Here is an 18,664-nt window from a genome sequence, read left to right as displayed (position 1 = left end):
TCAAGGCTATGGTTTTCCCTGTGGTCATGTATGGATGTGAGTTGGACTGTGAAGAAAGCTGAGTGCCGAAGAATTGGTGCTTTTGAACTGTGGTGTTGGAGAAGACTCTTGAGAGTCCCTTGGACTGCAAGGAGATCCAGCCAGTCCATTCTAAAGGAGATCAGCCCTGGGTGTTCTTTGGAAGGAATGATGCTAAAGCTGAAACTCCAGTACTTTGGCCACCTCATGCAAAGAGTTGACTCATTGGAAAAGACTCTGATGCTGGGAGGGATTGGGGACAGGAGGAGAAGGGGATAACAGAGGATGAGATGGCTGGGATGGCATCACCGACTCGATGGACATGAGTCTGGGTGAACTCCGGGAGTTGGTGATGGACAGGGAGGCCTGGCGTGCTGCGATTCATGGGGTCGCAAAGAGCAGGACACGACTGAGCGACTGAACAGAACTGAACTGAACTGAACTACCATATGTTGTACTATGAGATCACAGAAAAAGGAAGAAAAATAGAAATATCAAAAATAATTATAAGTGTGATCTGTTCGACAAAAGGGGGAATACCAACTGTTCTGGAAGTATGTGACTGGAGGACCTACTTAGGCATAAGAGTGATAGATAAGCGGAAACATTTATGATGAATAGGCATTATCCAGAAAAGGAAAGAGGAGTGTATTGCATATATTGCAGGGTTATAGAGGAGAATATCTGATGCAAGAGCAATATAATGTAAGTAGGTTTGGAGGAAAAAAGAGTTTGGCATATTTAAGCATCTGAAAAAAGACTGAGGGGGCTGGAATAGAAACACAACAAGAACATGGCTCTTCATTGGCTAAAACAGATAGACAGGGGAAAGATTAGGAAAGGTTTTGTAGACCATGGTAAAGTTCCTAAGCTTCATGTGATGCACCCTATTTGGTATGGGGTCAGATCCAAAGTTGCTGGAGCAGAAGCCCTGAAGTCTGGATCCGTGATGACTCCTTTCCCTTTAAGTCAGTGTTCTCCCTCCCACAGCTCTGGGATCCCCGCCCCACGGGAGAGCAGTGCTGGAGCAGCAGGGGCCCATGTCGGCTCTCAGAGCATTGTGGGGCATGGGTTACAGAAGGTTGGCTGTAGACAGAGATCCAGGCTGCCTCTGATGTGACACCTGTGTAAGTGCCAAAAAAGGCTGCCCCCTCCCTGCCTAGATGCTGCCCAGGTCTGAGTCTCCTTTGTGTTCCAAGGCTTAGCTCTTTCCTCAGTCATGGCAGTCCTCAATCCAGTGCAGAACTGAGTCATGACGTAAGCAATGTTGGAACATTCGATAGGCTCAGGCTGGGTTATGTGCCAGGTCTGCTGCTGCTAAGTTGCTTCAGTCGTGTCCGACTCTGTGCAACCCCATAGATGGCAGCCCACCAGGCTTCCCCGCCCCTGGGATTCTGCAGGCAAGAACACTGGAGTGGACTGCCATTTCCTTCTCCAATGTATGAAAGTAAAAAGTGAAAGTGAAGTCGCTCAGTCGTGTCCAACTCTTAGCGACCCCATGAACTGCAGCCTACCTGGCTCCTCTGTCCATGGATTTTCCAGGCAAGAGTACTGGAGTGGGGTGCCATTGCCTTCTCCGATGTGCTGGGCAGCTGCTAGTACAGTCTCACACTGCCCTCTCTGCCCTGCCCTGGGCTCAAGCCAGAGCATGCACACTCTTCACAGGCTCAGTCCAGGCTTCCCATAGCCCTCCTCCTCAGCAGCCCTCCACCCAGGGGGCAGCTCTGCCCTTTGTCAGACCCCAGGCCTGAGGAGCCCAATATGTGATGTAAATTGCTCATGCCCCAGGGAGGATGTCTGCCCTTGTGATCTCTCTTTTCCTTTGAGTCCCTTCCCAGGGTCACAGGTCCTAACCTGATTGTTTCTCTTCTCTTCCTACCTGATTACATGTGAATTCTTTCTTACTGCCTTGGTTTTATGAGGCTGTCTGCTATTTTCCAGTTAGTTTTCAGGAAGAGTAATTCCACGTGTAAATATATTTTTGATGTGCTCCTAAGGGAAGTTTTATAAGAAGTAAGTCTTTCTTACTTCTTCTGTATTATGTCTTATGTCTGTATTGTCTTACTCCTTTGTCCTGATTGATCTTCCCTTGTTGGTTTTTGTATTTTTGTATATTTAGAGTAACATAAATATATTATTTTGTATATTTAGAGTATATACAAAATATATTATTGTGTATATTTAGAGTAACATAAATATATTATTTGCTTTTTGTGTTACTGTTTAAAATTATAAACCTGAAGGAGAGAAAGAGAATTTAGGAAAACATAATGTGACTTACCAGAAACAGTACAGACTTGGAATATGAGATAGCCTTTTGACAGAAATGGGTACAAATAAACTTTTTGCCACAAGAGCTTTGAAAAATGCAAATCAGTGTCCTTAGAATAATCTTCCTGTGGACCCATCAATGTTCCCTGCAACTTCAGGGCATTTGAATCATAAAGTGGATAAAACGGTATCTGTTCTGATTTAATTTAGTTCAACAGACATCTTTTGAGCAGTGTGATTTGCATATGTTATATTTGACACACAACTTACATGATCTAGAGGAAGAATATCAGGCACAATTTGAAGGCTTTAGTTCAGGTTCCTCAAATACCTAGTTGTCAGGGCACTGGTTTCTTCTCTGTGATGTAAGTAGTGCGACCAGAATGTTAGTAGGTTCCTATTTCCTGCTCAGTTTGCTTCAAGTTTCTATTATGAAGGAATCCTTGAGTGTATATGTATGCTTATAAGCATGAATATGTATGTTTAATCACTCAGTTGTTTCTGACTCTTGGTGACCCTTTGGATTGTAGCCCGCCAGGCTCTTCTGTCCAAGGAATTCTCTAGGCAAGAACACTGGAGTGAGTTGCTATCTCCTTCTCCAGGGGATCGTCCCAGCCCAGGGGTTGATCCTGGAACTTCTGCATTGCCAGCGAATTCTTTACCCACTGAGCCATCAGAAGTGGTGAATGAATATATCTATATCTGTATACACATATACATATGCATAAATGTTATATGGCAACTCAACTTTTCCTAGCCATTTTGCACAAATATTTATGTTTTATTATTTATTTATTTTCGGCATATTGTATTCTAGTTCTTATATATAAATTCTGTCTCTTTTCTGAGTATGAAATATAGTATTTTCTTTCTCTCAGGGATTTTTCCATACTGAAATTAACTGAAGAAACATGAGGGCATCAGGACACACTGCTGAGGCTGGCATCTCCCGGTGTGTTCATTGCCTTGCTGGGCTAGTTTATTTGCCAGGGTGTCTTTAGTTATCAAGCATGTCTGCAGTTCCAAGGAACCTAGGAATATGTATAAGGAAATTAGACAAGTGTCATAAATATTTGATGTTTCCTTTGACTTTCCAAACGTGTATCTCAGTTACTTTCCAGTTTCAAAAATAGGGATAAACCCTTCAGCCTCATAAAGAGAGTGAAATAAATACTTAGTAGATTTTTTTTCTTCTTTTTTCCAACTTATCCTATCCACAAGGGAGCATCAAACTTAAGCCTTTTCAAGAACTGATTATCCAGTGGTAAATTATTCCCAACCTTTGATCTACTCTTTCCTCTTCTCTTCTGCTTTTTATATTTGATGCACACTGGTATTTCTATATAATGTGTATGATGAAATCCAAACTGATTTTACTTGATATTTTTCAAAAGGTTTACTCTGGAGGCAATTATTACTGTCAGTTTAATGGACATGTAAAAATTATCTGTATGCGTTATTCATACTATTAATGTCCCATTAGCTTATTTTGTTTAGAATCAGCTGTATCAAGAGATTAAAAGACTGCAGCTATGCATGCACAAAGATGATGACTGCTCATTACCACCTGGCCAGCACACATTTTTACCAGTGCTCTAATTTCAACGTTGATCTGGGGATAGATGAGAAAAATAGAAGCTCAAAAACATGAGAATATTCTTAGGCAACCAAATAGCAGAGAGTTCAAGTCTGAGTAGTTAAGCAGGGGCTTCAGTTAAAGGGTTTATTTGCTTGAAATATTAACCTCTTAAACATCCTTTATGCTACATGAAGGAAAGTTTTACTGATTACACATGCTAACAGCTCATTAAGAATATAACATAAAGCAGGTAAATTATGAAGTCAAAAAAGTGAAAAAAGATAAGTGGAGGCCATAGTAAATTAAATGTGGGTTCACTGATTTATGGAATTTTGTAACGTGTGCAATATGCACTAAATTGGCCTGTATTGCTCAGTACCAGCTATGAGCCAGAGAAGAGACTGGCTGATAATGGCTTTGAGTATCGATGGGGAATAATAATAATACAATGCCAGGCAGTCTGGTTATCCAAAGTTTAGAATTTTCAGGAGGATAGCATTTTTGCAATGTAGCAATCATATTGATATGTATATTGATACCCTCCTTTTCCTGGAAATAAAGTACTGTCAGAAATGTAAGATTCTGATATAATTGGAAATATTACTAAAGTCATTCCAGTACTCTTGCCTGGAAAATCCCATGGACGGAGGAGCCTGGAAGTCTGCAGTCCATGGGGTCGCTGATGGTCGGACGTGACTGAGCAACTTCACTTTCACTTTTCACTTTCATGCACTGGAGAAGGAAATGGCAACCCACTCCAGTGTTCTTGCCTGGAGAATCCCAGGGACAGCGGAGCCTGGTGGGCTGCCGTCTATGGGATCACACAGAGTCGGACATGACTGAAGTGACTTAGCAGCAGCAGCAGCATTACTGAAGTAGATGTGTGATTGAAAGCATAAAAAGCACTTATAAAAAGATTTCTGAATACCAGTAGTTTGAATTACGTTTAGTAATACAAGCTATATTCGTCAATCAAATTCCTACAGTATTTCTCATTTGGAGATATTTATGATAATCAGATCCACTGTCCTTAAACCCCAGTCTTTAAAACCTTAAGTGATAATTGGGCTCCTTGAAATATTAGTACTGAGTGAATAACAGTATTGGATTCCCTTATCAGAATAGGATAGTTTAACCGTATCAAAGATAAAGGCAATCAAGAGACACTGACAAAGGAGAGAGAGCTCATTTGAAATTCTGCATGGCTCTGCAAGTCCTTTCTTCCTACATCAGACATACATGTATGTTCTGTGTCCAAAAAAAGGCTTTGAAAGCCTATGTCACACAATACGGAGCATTTACATTATGAAATATCTCTGTTTTTGCCCTAGAAAGTATAAAGCTTTAGGACATTTTCCAGGGAGCCATAAACCATTAGTCCATTGATTCAGAGTTTGTTTACTATAATTCTTTAGACTGGAATATCTTGCTAAGGGCTTTTATAGATAAGACATTTCTTCCTAGTGAATATTACTCATCCTTTACCTGGAGTTGCAGTTGACAAGGGCATTAGACTCATTTACCTCCTTTTATCTCCCTCCCTGGGCTGCTCCGTTAGCACATACACAAATATGCATATCAAAAAGAGGGTAGACAGAACCTAGACCAGCTGCTTTAACTCTTTACTCCCCAAATACTAGTCAAAGAAATACGTGCTGTGCTTAGTTGCTCGGTCGTTTCCAACTCTTTGTTACCCCATGGACTGTAGACCACCAGGCACCTCTGTCCATGGGATTCTCCAGGCAAGAATACTGGAGTGGGTTGCCATGCAATGAAATATAACTGAGTCAAATTAACAAAAGCATTTTCCAAAGCTATGTACATCTCCAAGCATGAGTTTTGCAATTCTCATAAACTTTAGTTGAAAAAAGAACAGGAGCATGATTATAATTTCTAGATGAATTATAAACCAAAAAAATTAAATAATCATGGAGATAATGATTATGATGATCATACTAATTAAGCTCTCATAATTTATCAAACACACTTCTATATTATTTACGTAATAATCTTCTCAGGTACATACTATTATTTTGCATTTAACATGTAGAAATTGGGACATAGAGAAATTAAAGTGACTTAGCCAGGTTTATACAGCTAGTAGACTCCGCTACATTGATAAAATACAGGTATTCAGTTCAGTTCAGTTCAGTCACTCAGTCGTGTCCGACTCTTTGCGACCCTATGGACTGCAGCAGAACACACCTCCCTGTCCATCAACAACTCCCAGAGTTTACTCAAACTCATGTCCATTGAGTCGGTGATGCCATCCAGCCATCTCATCCTCTATCATCCCCTTCTCCTCATGACTTCAGTCTTTCCCAGCATCAGGGTCTTTTCAAGGAGTCATTTCTTCACATCATGTGGCCAAAGTATTGCAGTTTCAGCTTCAGCATCATTCCTTCCAATGAATATTCAAGACTGATTTCCTTTAGGATGGACTAGTTGGATCTCCTTGCAGTCCAAGGGACTCAAGAGTCTCCTCCAACACCACAGTTCAAAAGCATCAATTCTTTGGGACTCAGCTTTCTTTATAGTCCAACTCTCATATCCATACACGACTACTGGAAAAACCATAGCTTTGACTAGACGGACCTTTGTTGGCAAAGTAATGTCTGCTTTTTAATTTACTGTCTAGGTTGGTCATAACTTTTCTTCCAGGGAGCAAGTGTCTTTTAATTTCATGGCTGCAGTCACCATCTGCAGTGATTTTGGAGCTCAAAAAAAATAAAATCTCTCACTGTTCCCACAGTTTCTGCATCTATTTGCTGTGAAGTGATGAAACCAGATGCCATGATCTTAGTTCCCTGAATATTGAGTTTAAAGCCAACTTTTTCACACTTCTCTTTCACTTTCATCAAGAGGCTCCGTAGTTCTTCACTTTCTGCCGTAAGGGTGGTGTCATCTGCATATCTAAGGTTATTGATATTTCTCCCGGCAATCTTGATTCCAGCTTGTGCTTCTTCCAGCCCAGCGTTTCTCGTGATGTACTCTGCATATAAGTTAAATAAGCAGGGTGACAATATACAGCCCTCAGGTACTCCTTTCCCTATTTGGAACCAGGATATTGTACCATGTTCAGTTCTAACTGTTGCTTCCAGACCTGAATACATGTTTCTCAGGAGGCAGGTTAGGTGGGTCTGGTATTGCCATCTTTTGAAGAATTTTCATAGTTTGTTCTGATCCACACAAAGGCTTTGGAATAGTCAATAGAGCAGAAATAGATGTTTTTCTGGAACTCTCTTGCTTTTTCGATGATCCAATGGTTGTTGGCAATTTGATCCTGGGTCCCACTGCCTTTTCTAAATCCAGCTTGAATATCTGGAAGTTCACCGTTCATGTACTGTTGAAACCTGGCTTCGAGAATTTTGAGCATCACTTTGCTAGTGTGTGAGATGAGTGCAATTGTGCAGTAGTTTGAGCATTTTTTGGCATTTCCTTTCTTTTGGATTGGAATGAAAACTGGCCTTTTCCAGTCCTGTGGACACTGCTGAGTTTTCCAAATTTGATGGCATATTGAGTGCAGCACTTTCATAGCATCATCTTTTAGGATTTGAAATATGATTTCAAAATCTGACATCCAGGAAATCTGACTTCAAAATTCATGTTGTTGACTGTTTAATCACATATGAGAAGAGCACAGATAATTCAAATTTATAAATTTTTGATAATAAAACTGAATAATAAGAGAGAAGCTATTCAAAAATATCATTGAAGGATCTGTTTTATTGATTATTACTGTTGGAAAAATGAAACTGATTAAATATGGAAATGAATGAATGAGGAATAATTTGTTTGAATGGCTTCTGTGAGCTTAGTGTCATGTGATGGGATACAAGACACAGATGAAACAGGAGACATAGCAGACAGCATAAAACCTGCCAAACAGAATAGAAGTTGAGTTAGAGATTATGGCAAATGAGATATTGTTAAGTACCAACCCTAAAGAGGTCAAAATGAAGCAGATCGAAGGCTAACAGAATTTTGCCAAGAGAACGCACTGGTCATAGCAAACACTCTCTTCCAACAACACAAGAGACTACACATGGACATCACCAGATGGTCAACACCAAAATCAGATGGATTATATTCTTTGCAGCCAAAGATAGAGAAGCTCTATACAGTCAGCAAAAACAAGACCGGGAGCTGACTGTAGCTCAGATCATGAACTCCTTATTGCCAAATTGAGACTGAAATTGAAGAAAGTAGGGAAAACCACTAGACCGGTCAAGTATGACCTAAATCAAATCCCTTAAATTATACAGTGGAAGTGGCAAATAGGTTCAAGGGATAAGATCTGATAGAGTGCTTGAAGAACTATGGACGGAGGTTCGTGACATTGTACAGGAGGCAGTGATCAAGACCATTCCCAAGAAAAACAAATGCAGAAAGGCAAAATTGTTGTCTGAGGAGGCCTTACAATTATCTGAGAAGAGAAAAGGAGCAAAGGCAAAGGAGAAAAGGAAGATACACCCATCTGAATGCAGAGTTCCAGAGAATAGCAAGGAGAGTTAAGAAAGCCTTCCTCAGTGATCAATGGAAAGAAATAGAGGAAAACAATAGAATGGGAAAGACTAGAGATCTCTTCAAGAAAATTACAGATACCAAGGGAACATTTCATGCAAATGTGGGCACAATAAAGGACAGAAATGGTATGGATCTAACAGAAGCAGAAGATATTAAGAAGAGGTGGCAAGAATACACAGAAGAACTATACAAAAAAGATCTTCTTGACCCAGATAACCACAATGGTATGATCACTCACCTAGAGCCAGACATCCTGGAATGCAAAGTCAAGTGGGCCTTAGGAAGCATCACCATGAACAAAGATAGTAGAAGTGATGGAATTCCAATTGGGCTATTTCAAATTCTAAAAGATGATGCCAAGAAAGTGCTGCACTCAACATGCCAGCAAATTTGGAAAACTCAGCAGTGGCCATAGGACTGGAAAAGATCCGTTTTCACTCCAGTCCCAAAGAAAGGCAACACCAAAGGATGTTTAAACTACCACACAATTGTGTTCATCTCACATGCTAGCAAAGTAATGATCAAAATTCTCCAAGCCAGGCTTTAACAGGACGTGACCTGTGAACTTCCAGATGTTCAAGCTCGATTTAGAAAAGGCAGAGGAACCAGTTATCAAATTTCCAACATCCACTGGATCATCAAAAAAGCAAGAGAGTTCCAGAGAAACATCTGCTTTATTGACTATGCCAAAGCCTTTGACTGTGTGGGTCACAAGAAAGTGTGAAAATTCTTAAAGAGATTGGAATACCAGACCACCTGACCTGCCTCCTGATAAAACTGTATGCAGTTCAAGAAGCAACAGTTAGAACCGGACATAGAACAACAACCTGGTTCTAAATAGGGAAAGGAGTACCTGAGGGCTGTATATTGTCACCCTGCTTATGTAACTTATATTCAGAGTACATCATGAGAAAGGCTGGACTGGATGAAACAGATGCTAGAATCAAGATTGTTGGGGGAAATATCAATAACCTCAGATATGCTGATGAGATGACACCATCCTTATGGTAGTAAGCAAAGAAGAACTAAAGAGCCTCTTGATGAAAGTGAAAGAGAAGAATAAAAAATTTGGCTTAAAACTCAGTATTCAGAAAACTAAGATCATGGCATCTGGTTTCATCACCTCATAGCAAATAGATGCAGAAACTGTGGGTACAGTGAGAGGCTTTATTTTGGGGGGCTCCAAACTCACTGCAGATGGTGACTACAGCCATGAAATTAAAAGACACTTGCTCCTTGGAAGAAAAGCTATGAGTGACCTAGACAGCATATAAAAGAAGCAGAGACATTACTTTGCCAACAAAGGTCCATCTAGTTAAAGCTATGGTTTTTTCAGTAGTCATATATGGATGTGAGAGTTGGACTATAAAGAAAGCTGAGCACTGAGAAACTGATGCTTTTAAACTGTGATGTTGGAGGAGACTCTTGATAGTCCCTTGGACTGCAAGGTGATCCAACCAGTCCATCCTAAAGGAAATCAGTCCTGAATATTCATTGGAAGGACTGATGCTGAAGCTGAAACTGCAATACTTTGGCCACCTGATGCAAAGAACTGACTCATTTGAAAAGACCCTGATGCTGGGAAGGATTGAAGTCATGAGAAGAAGGGGATGACAGAGGAGGAGATGGTTGGATGGCATCACCGACTCAATGGACGTGAGTTTGAATAAGCTCCGGGAGTTGGTGATGGACAGGCCTGGCATGCTGCAGTCCATGGAGTCACAAAGAGTTGGACATGACTGAGCAAATGAACTGATTACATAGGTGAAAATTGAAGCAATTTACAAACGGTGATAATTTGTCCAAATATATAGGATTATCAGACAAAAATTCTAAGTTAGAAATAGTTTAGAGGTGACTCGGAATGTTGTATTCATTTGTAATCCTAAATAATGTGAAGGCTGATAAACTCAACTGAGAAAAGAATGGTAAACAAAAAAGAGAAGTCTGACCTACATTGCCATCTGTTGGAAAAGTGAACATCTGTTATGTTGAATGAAAGATGAAGCTTGGAAATTCCCAGTGAATCACAATAGCTAAAACTACTGTTTAAGACTATAAACAGTGTTCAAGACTAATTTAGATTTTTTTTAACTTGAAAAAGATATTTAAAGGAGAAAATTCAAAACTCCAGAAGTTGGAAACCATGGCTTTGAAGATTTCCAATGTAATTCTAGTTCAAATTAGAATGGAATTGTGCTGGAGAAAGAGTATTGTCAAAACTTGTTTCTGGAGTAGATTCTAAGCTCTCTGGAAGTATCTTGTATTTTGACTAATGGATCCATGCATGTTCAATATATGTTGGCACAAATCCTAGCCTGGAATTTAGTACCAATGCAAAGATGTCATTATGAGTACCAATTTGCCTCTTTGGGTCAGAATTTCCTTTTCAGTAGATTGGATGGGATTGGATTAAGTGATACTTAAGGTTGTTTTCAATTGCACTCCTATTAATGCTGTGCATCTATTAAAGAATAGCCTGTTAATAATTGCATGCTTGAGAAAACATTTATTTTATAGATGAAAATCATGTTCCTATGATATCCTCTTTTTATTATTTTACATCTTCAAAAATCTTTCATGAGTTTGTTTTCTCTCTTTTAGGGTGGAGTCAGTGGATTGACTGGAGAGCTAGAATTTGGAGAAAATGGAGGCAATCCCAACGTCCATTTTGAAATTCTTGGAACCAACTATGGAGAAGAGCTTGGCCGAGGTGTTCGCAAAGTAAGACCGGACACATTGATAAATCTCCTTTTTCCTATAGTAATATGGTTATGTTGGATTGTTTTCCATGCATTATAGTCACAGTATACATTAAAGTCTATATTACAGTTTGAGAGAAATGAAGAGGCAAGAGAATTAGAGGACATTACATACTCACTAGAAGTATTAAGCAATAAATTTTTCTGTGCCTTAAAATAAAGGGAAAGAATAAACCTATTGTTGCCTAGGGAACTAGCATAATCTTCTATTCACTATAGTAATTTTATACAGTAGTGAATTTAGTATCTACACAACGCCTAACTGCTTGGTTTTTAGCTTGTAAGATACACAAAATCAGAATAAGAGCTTTGATAAATTTCATATGATAAGAGGGATAGTCTATAAAAAGTGACATTACAGTATCTCACTATCTATGTCATGTAATAAGTAGAAAGAAAATGGTTTGCAGGAAATGAACTCTTATATACTTCAGATCACGTGTAAGAAGTTGAGCGCCTATAAAGGATTTTTCATGAATTGCTGGGACAGTAACTTTCTCAACAAGAGATGTAAAAACCCCTGGAGAAATGATTTTTCTATAGTTTCAATACGCCATTTTTAGATATTTTTGGTAGGGAAAAACTTAAGGTAATTGAATGTGCAAACATAAGTTCATAGTTATAAATCTCTAACTGTACTGACGGTAAGTTCTTCAGTGGGTGTTTTCTTTCCAGTGCTGAGGTATAGGATGCAGAAAATTTAGACAAATTGAAATTTAGAGTTATTCTAATTAGCAATAAAAATCCTTTTGGTAAATTTATGCTAGAGAAGTCAAAACTATCTTAATGTGTTTTTATTTGATTTATAATGAAGCATAGCAAACATATATTAGTAGAAAACTGCATAAAGCACAAGGATAGTTTATTGAATTATTGTAAATGAAACAACCACTACTATGGTAAAGAAATAGAACATACCAAGCATCTTGAAAGCCTCGTTATATTATTTCTGTTCATATCCTTGACATCTTTTCTCAGTGGCATCACCATTAGTCTGAATTTTATGATATTAATTTCTTTGTCTTTGAATATAATTTTATCATCTAAGGGTACATCCTTAAATATTCATTTTTTCAGTATTCAATTTATGAATGAACACATTTTGCATATATTCTTTTTTCTTTTTGTATTCTTCATTTTGTGTTATTCTTGTTGTTACAAACAGTTATTGCTTATTCATTTCTATTGCTGTGTCAATTTCTATTGTATACATGTGTCATGATCTACAGTAGCCTGCTTCTATTGCATTTATGTGTCACAGTCTACTGTTTCCACTTTTAGGTTGTCATAAGTAATGATGTTATGAAGATTCTTAGACATGCATCTGGATATATAATATTGTACTTGTGTGTGTGTTTCTATAGGATTTGTATCCGGAAGTAGAATTGCTGCAACACAAGGAAACATAATCTCAAACCTACTTTCCTACATATTTACCAATTCACATACCTCCAGTAGTGTTTCGAATTCACATTGCACCAAATGCTGGTTTTGTTAGATTTTAGATTTTTATTAGGTTATTCAATGTATAATGATATATCTTTTTGTTTCAACTTGAATTTCCCTGATTATAAAAAGATTCTGCATCTTTTACTTTTCATGGTTTTTTTTTTTTTTTGAGTTAATTGCCTATTCAAGTCCTCTGGCCATTTTCTATTGGGTTATCTTTGTTTATATAATTGAGTCTAAGAGCAGTATGCATATTTTGAATATTAATCTTCTGTTATTTATGTTGCAAATCGTTTCCTCTCCTTGTATTTAATTTTCATTAGATATAGTACCTTTAAATTTAGTAGAATTATGAATTTTCTCTCTTGTGATTATTGCTGTTTAGTCTTACTCAAGAAATCATTCCATACTACTAGAGTCATAAAAATATTATGCTCAATTATACTCTGAAGGATTTATAATTCTGTCTTTTAAATTGAAGTGTTTTAACTACCTGAAATTTTTTGTAGCTTTTTAAAAAGTGTATATTTTTAAAAACTATTTTCTTCTTCTTACTGTTATTTTAATTTTTTGTTTTTCTGGTTGTGCTGCAGGGCATGTGGGATCTTAGTGCCTCAGTCAGTTCAATTCAGTGGTTCAGTCGTGTCTGACTCTTGGTGACCCCATGGACTGCAACATGCCTGACTGCCCTGTCCTTCACCATCTCCCGGAGCTTGCTCAAACTCATGTCCACTGAGTCTGTCATGCCATCCAACCATCTCGTCCTCTGTCATCCCCTTCTCCTCCTGCCTTCAACCTTTACCAGCATCAGGGTCTTTTCTAATGAGTTAGCACTTTGCATCAGGTGGCCGAAGTGTTGGAGCTTTAGCTTCAGCGTGAATCCTTCCAATGAACATTCAGGACTGACTTCCTTAAGGATTGACCAACTAGGGATCAAACCTTTGCCCCTTGCATTGGAAGCACAGAGTCTTAACCACTAGGTCTTCAGGGAATTCCCTGCAAATTTTCTTTTTTTTTAATACATGGGAAAAGAAAAAAATACAAATTTATTTTTAATATAGTATCTTATTTATTTTTTATTGAAATTTAACTTATATACAATAAAATGCACAAATATTAAGTCCACAAGGCTGTCAATGATTGAATTCACCAATGTAATCACTACTCTCAAGTTATATAGTTTTTTAATTATCCTAAAAGTTCCATCATTATTCTTTGCACACATAGTTTACCTGGTTTTAGTGTTCATATACATGGATATTGTAGTAATATGTATCTTATTTCTCTCAACATATTTTAGGTACATTCTTATTTGCATGTCAGTAATTTTTTATTTTTTCATTTATATGGCTGAGTGGTATTATAATGTATGAAAGTAATATAAAACCCCATTTTCTGTTGGTTGCTGATATATGGGAATGGCACTGATATTTTATATTAATTTTATATCCAACATTCTTGCTCCACTCTTTAATTCTGATAATTTATCTGTAAATTCTTAATTCTTTGCATATCATCTGTGATAATGATTTGTCTCTTCCTTTCCAATGTTAATATCTTTTATTTCTATTTGCCTAGTACACTGACTAGGTCCTCTAGGACAATGTTGAATGAAAGTATTAAATAACAGTAATAAGCATCCTTGATTATTATCAATATCAGAGAAAAAGATGCAAACTTTACACTACTAAATATAAAGTTTCTCTTTTTCTTTCATTAACTTTGATCAGATATAGGCAACTTCATGTATTCCTGGAATAAACCTGATTTTTATATTTTTACAAACATAATTTCATTAATGTTTCCATATTTATATATATTTTTTTATTTACTACCACTTGCTTAAAGTTTTTACATTGATGTTCTCGACTAAGGTTACCTGAAATTTTCTCTGTTGTAATTTGATGCTAAGGTTAAGTTAACCTCAGGAAATGTGGTGGAGAGGATTTCTTCTTTTTATATTCTCTATTAGTTATATAAAACTGGAAGAATTTTTTCCTTACATGTTTGATAGATGGTCTTATGAAGCCAAGGTGGACTAGAATTTTTGTTGTGGGAATTTTTAAGTTACTGATTCCATTTTTCCAAGTCGATAAAAAATAAAAGTCATATTTTCTATTCTTTTTATAAACTTGAGAAGTTTATCTTTATGATATTTTAAAGTTGTTTTTTTTTTAATTTTCTATATGTATTGGGATAAAACTGCTAGGTATATCCTTTTAAATATCTGAAACATTTCAGGATCTGAACTTTATTTCTGAATAGTTTTCTTTGTAAATAACATTCTTAAATTATTATTATAAAGCTTCTACTTCTAATAATACTTTCTTCCCTAAAGTATAATTATTTTTATTATGTATTATTTTATGATGTATTTATTATATAGCATTATTATTTTTTTCTATGAATAGAGTAAAGCAATTACCCTTCCATTAATATATTTGGTGAACTTTCTTTTTACTACCCTTTACTTCCAACGTTTCCTGTATCCTTTCATTCCACTTCTAACTCTTAAGAAACTACACAATGCATTATTTGATACCAGTTGGACTATTCATGCCTAAATATGAGAGTATTACATGTATTTAAATGAAATATATTTGATAATACATTTAGAGTTAGGTCTGCCATCTTATACATTCTACCATTATGTTACATTCTGTTTGCCTTGCCTAACCTAGGTTCCTTTTTTGTCCTTTCTTGCCTTCTTTTGGATTAATATAAATTTTATTTTTCAATTCCCTCTTTTCTCCTGTACTAATTTACAAGTTATATACTCTGCTTTTATTTAATAGGTCCTCTAGAATTTACAACAGCCATACTTTATCAACATCTAATGTTTATCAATATCTTAAACCTCCTCTTAGCAAACATAAAATTTTAACTCCATTTACTCAATATATCCACCTCTCACATGATGGATTATTATTGTTCAAGTTTTTAATATTATTGTTTTTATTCTAAGAAGTCTTACCATTACTATCATGTGCAGTTAATATTTATTTTATATATACCCATATATGTTCTACTTTCTTTGCTTGTTTTTCCTTCCTACGTCTTTATCTAGAATTGCTTTTCTTTGGCCTGAAGTATATATTTTTTCAAATTTCCCATTTTGATGGTTTTCTTGTGGCTATATTTCTCAGTTTTTATTTCTGTGAACATACCTTTATTTCATCTTATTCCTTCAAACATATTTTCCCTAGACACAGAATTTCAAAGTGCTGGTTTTACTCTTTCACCGTATTGATGATATCATTGCATGGGGTCTGGCTTCAGTGCTGTGGCTGAGAACTGCTGTCTCACCGCCAATCATCTTACCTTAACTTCTCTGCCTGATTTAAGATTTGTCTTTGTTTTTAAACCTCTGCATTTTCACTATTGTCTCTAATGTGCATGGGTATAGCAGATCTATGATGGCAAAACCTATGGTTATCAATGTGGGATTTATGGTGACCAAGGAACTACGTAATGCTAAGTACCTGGTGCTAGAGTAAATTTATGAACCTGGAAGAATTTAGCATCAAAGATTACCATTGAGTCATAGAGAATTTCAAAACTGTGGGTGAAAAATGTGTCTTAGAGGCAATTCTCTGTCTTCAAATGTATTTATTTAGTAATAAGAAATGAGTTACACTTATCTTGCTTTCCAAGTGGCTCAGAGGGTAAAGAGTCTGCCTGCAATGCAGGAAACCAGGTTCCAATCCCTGGGTTGGGAAGATCCCCTGGAGAAGGGAATGGTAACCCACTCTAGTATTCTTGCCTGGAAAATCCCATGCATGGAGGAGCTTGGTAGGTTATAGTCCATGGGGTCACAAAGAGTCTGACAAATCTAGTCAAATGGAAACAAAATAATTAACCTAGAATCATAAAATGCGTTTAGTATAAAAATAATTGAGATTCGGAAAATGAAAATGTTCATGATTCTATAGCGGAAAGTCGTGTGTCTTTCTTCAGAGGTTTCATTACTTAATTACTTGTAGAATGATATCAGAAAACATTTTTAGACCTCATTACAATTGGGAAATCAGGATTGCTGTGGAATGTTACCTAATTTGGAGAAAAAGAAAAACTGGTACACGTTAAGGTATACATATAGAAATTATTTCATTTGCAGGTAAAATCTATACAGAGACAAATAAAAGCTCTTCATGTAAGTATTGCTTAATTCCTTACAAACCTTCATGTTTTTTCCCTCCTCTCTGTTCCCACAGGATGGGAGAAAATATCTGCTCCCTACTGTTGTCCCCAAGCTTATGTATAGTCATTTTGCATCAGGTTTCTTCTTTCTTCCAAAATCTTTTGTGTAAACTATCACATGTAAGGTTACTGTTAATTTTCCTAAAATCTTATGATCCTAATACTGCTCCATTTTACAAAAATACTTATCCAAATTCAGTAATTAAGTATGTATGTGCATTGAAGTCTTATACTAATAGAACCTAAGAATAAAGAGTTTTAAGAAATAAAGACAGGTTGGCAATGTAACTAAATAGCAATAATATAAAGACTGAAGAGAGTCCCATTGAATTTAGGAACTCAGGATTCATCAGTAACTAAGGAGAGGCAGTAAAGCAATGGGTTAGAAATGTGGCCGCTAATGTAGGACTGCTCAAATTTTTGTTGTGTTACTTAAAACCAAGTGACATTGAATATGTTACTAACTCATAGATAGGTTCAACCTAAATGATTTAGTAATGTGATACATCAGAACCATGTCTGGAACATAAAAAAGAAAATGTTGCAAATAATTGCAATTTATTAGGAAAATATCAGTGGAGCAGTAATATCATATGTTTAAATTGTAACAAGTTAAAAAATAAAAAGGAAGGTAATAAGTAGAAGAGATAAAGGTAACCATATTAACCCTGTTTGGCTATGAGATCAGTCATTAAATGACTTAGTGAAATGGAGGGGAATAATTTTCAGAATATAACAGAGATGAGTATGCTTGAATGCTCACAGATCAAGGCTGTAGGGAGTAAGAGAAAGACGATAAAGGAAAGTCAGGTGATCACTGATAGATGTCCAAGAGAAAAAGAGACAATTTGATCCAGAATTAGGTGGAATGTTTAATCTTAGGCACCAAGAATATAATTTTCCTTAGTGATGAGAGAAGGAAATAAAGAGAGAATGGTGTATTTACGAGCAAGTTACCATGGGTGCTATCAAGAAGTTAAGGGAATTGTTAAGAAATATGTTCTCTCTCTTTTTTTATTTTTTTTTTTTTGAGGAAAGGATGGTGAGATTATCTGCTAAGAGAGAAAGTATACCAGAAAACATTAGAGATAATTAGGTTGGAATTTTATAGATAGTGAATAAGTTTTAAAAGAGCTGCAGTGGCAAAACAGAGAGAGATAATTAGGGAACATGGAAGAATTGCCAGAGAGAACTATTGGTTCATATGAAGTTAGAGACCAGAAGTTCATTGTAGCATTAATCTACATGGCTGTATATGTTTTATGCAGCAGCTTTCAGTGGACAGAATGAATTTGTATTAATGTAGGGATAGGATTTAATCAGAAGGGTTTTGTTTTATTGTTTCTGATTGCAATAAAGTCAGGCGATGAGAAGGACGTTGGCAGGAGACTGGCTGAGGTGGCAAAGCATGAAATCTCACTTGGACATGTATCTACTGAGGGCAGGAGGAGTCTCAACAACAGGGCGAAAGCATAACTTAAGAGAGTAGAAAAGTGAAATCGCTCAGTCATGTCCGACTCTGCGACCCCATGGACTGTAGCCTACCAGGCTCCTCCCTCCATGGGATTCTCCAGGCAAGACTACTGGAGTGGGTTGCCATTTCCTTCTCCAGAGGATCTTCCCGACCCAGGGATCGAACTTGGGTCTCCCGCAGTCCAGGCGGACGCTTTAACCTAGAGCCCCTAGCAAGTCTGAGAAACTGATGTTGATTGGATTAAGTTGAAAGAGCTTCAGGGCCAGGAAGCTATATTTGAGGAGCTACTGCTACTGCTGCTACTGCTAAGTCGCTTCAGTCATGTCCGACTCTGTGCGACCCCATAGACGGCAACCCACCAGGCTCCCCCGTCCCTGGGATCAC

At 37.0% G+C, this 18,664-nt stretch overlaps 1 protein-coding gene across 2 annotated transcripts in view; it reads left to right on the top strand.

Annotated features, from left to right (window-relative positions):
• Positions 1-18,664, top strand: part of GRID2 (glutamate receptor, ionotropic, delta 2) — a 1,587,604-nt gene that overhangs the window by 994,754 nt on the left and 574,186 nt on the right. For both annotated transcript variants that reach the window (XM_010860143.1, XM_010860142.1), the window contains one exon: positions 11,000-11,119. In XM_010860143.1, the coding sequence (XP_010858445.1) occupies positions 11,000-11,119 (120 nt within the window). The remainder of the gene's footprint in view (positions 1-10,999; positions 11,120-18,664) is intronic.

This window comes from Bison bison, unplaced genomic scaffold (genome assembly GCF_000754665.1).
Source record: "Bison bison bison isolate TAMUID 2011002044 unplaced genomic scaffold, Bison_UMD1.0 scf7180017864464, whole genome shotgun sequence".
In the NCBI taxonomy this organism is placed as follows: Eukaryota; Metazoa; Chordata; class Mammalia; order Artiodactyla; family Bovidae; genus Bison; species Bison bison.
Note: the sequence above shows the minus strand (reverse complement) of the source record. Positions and strands in the feature narration are given on the sequence as shown.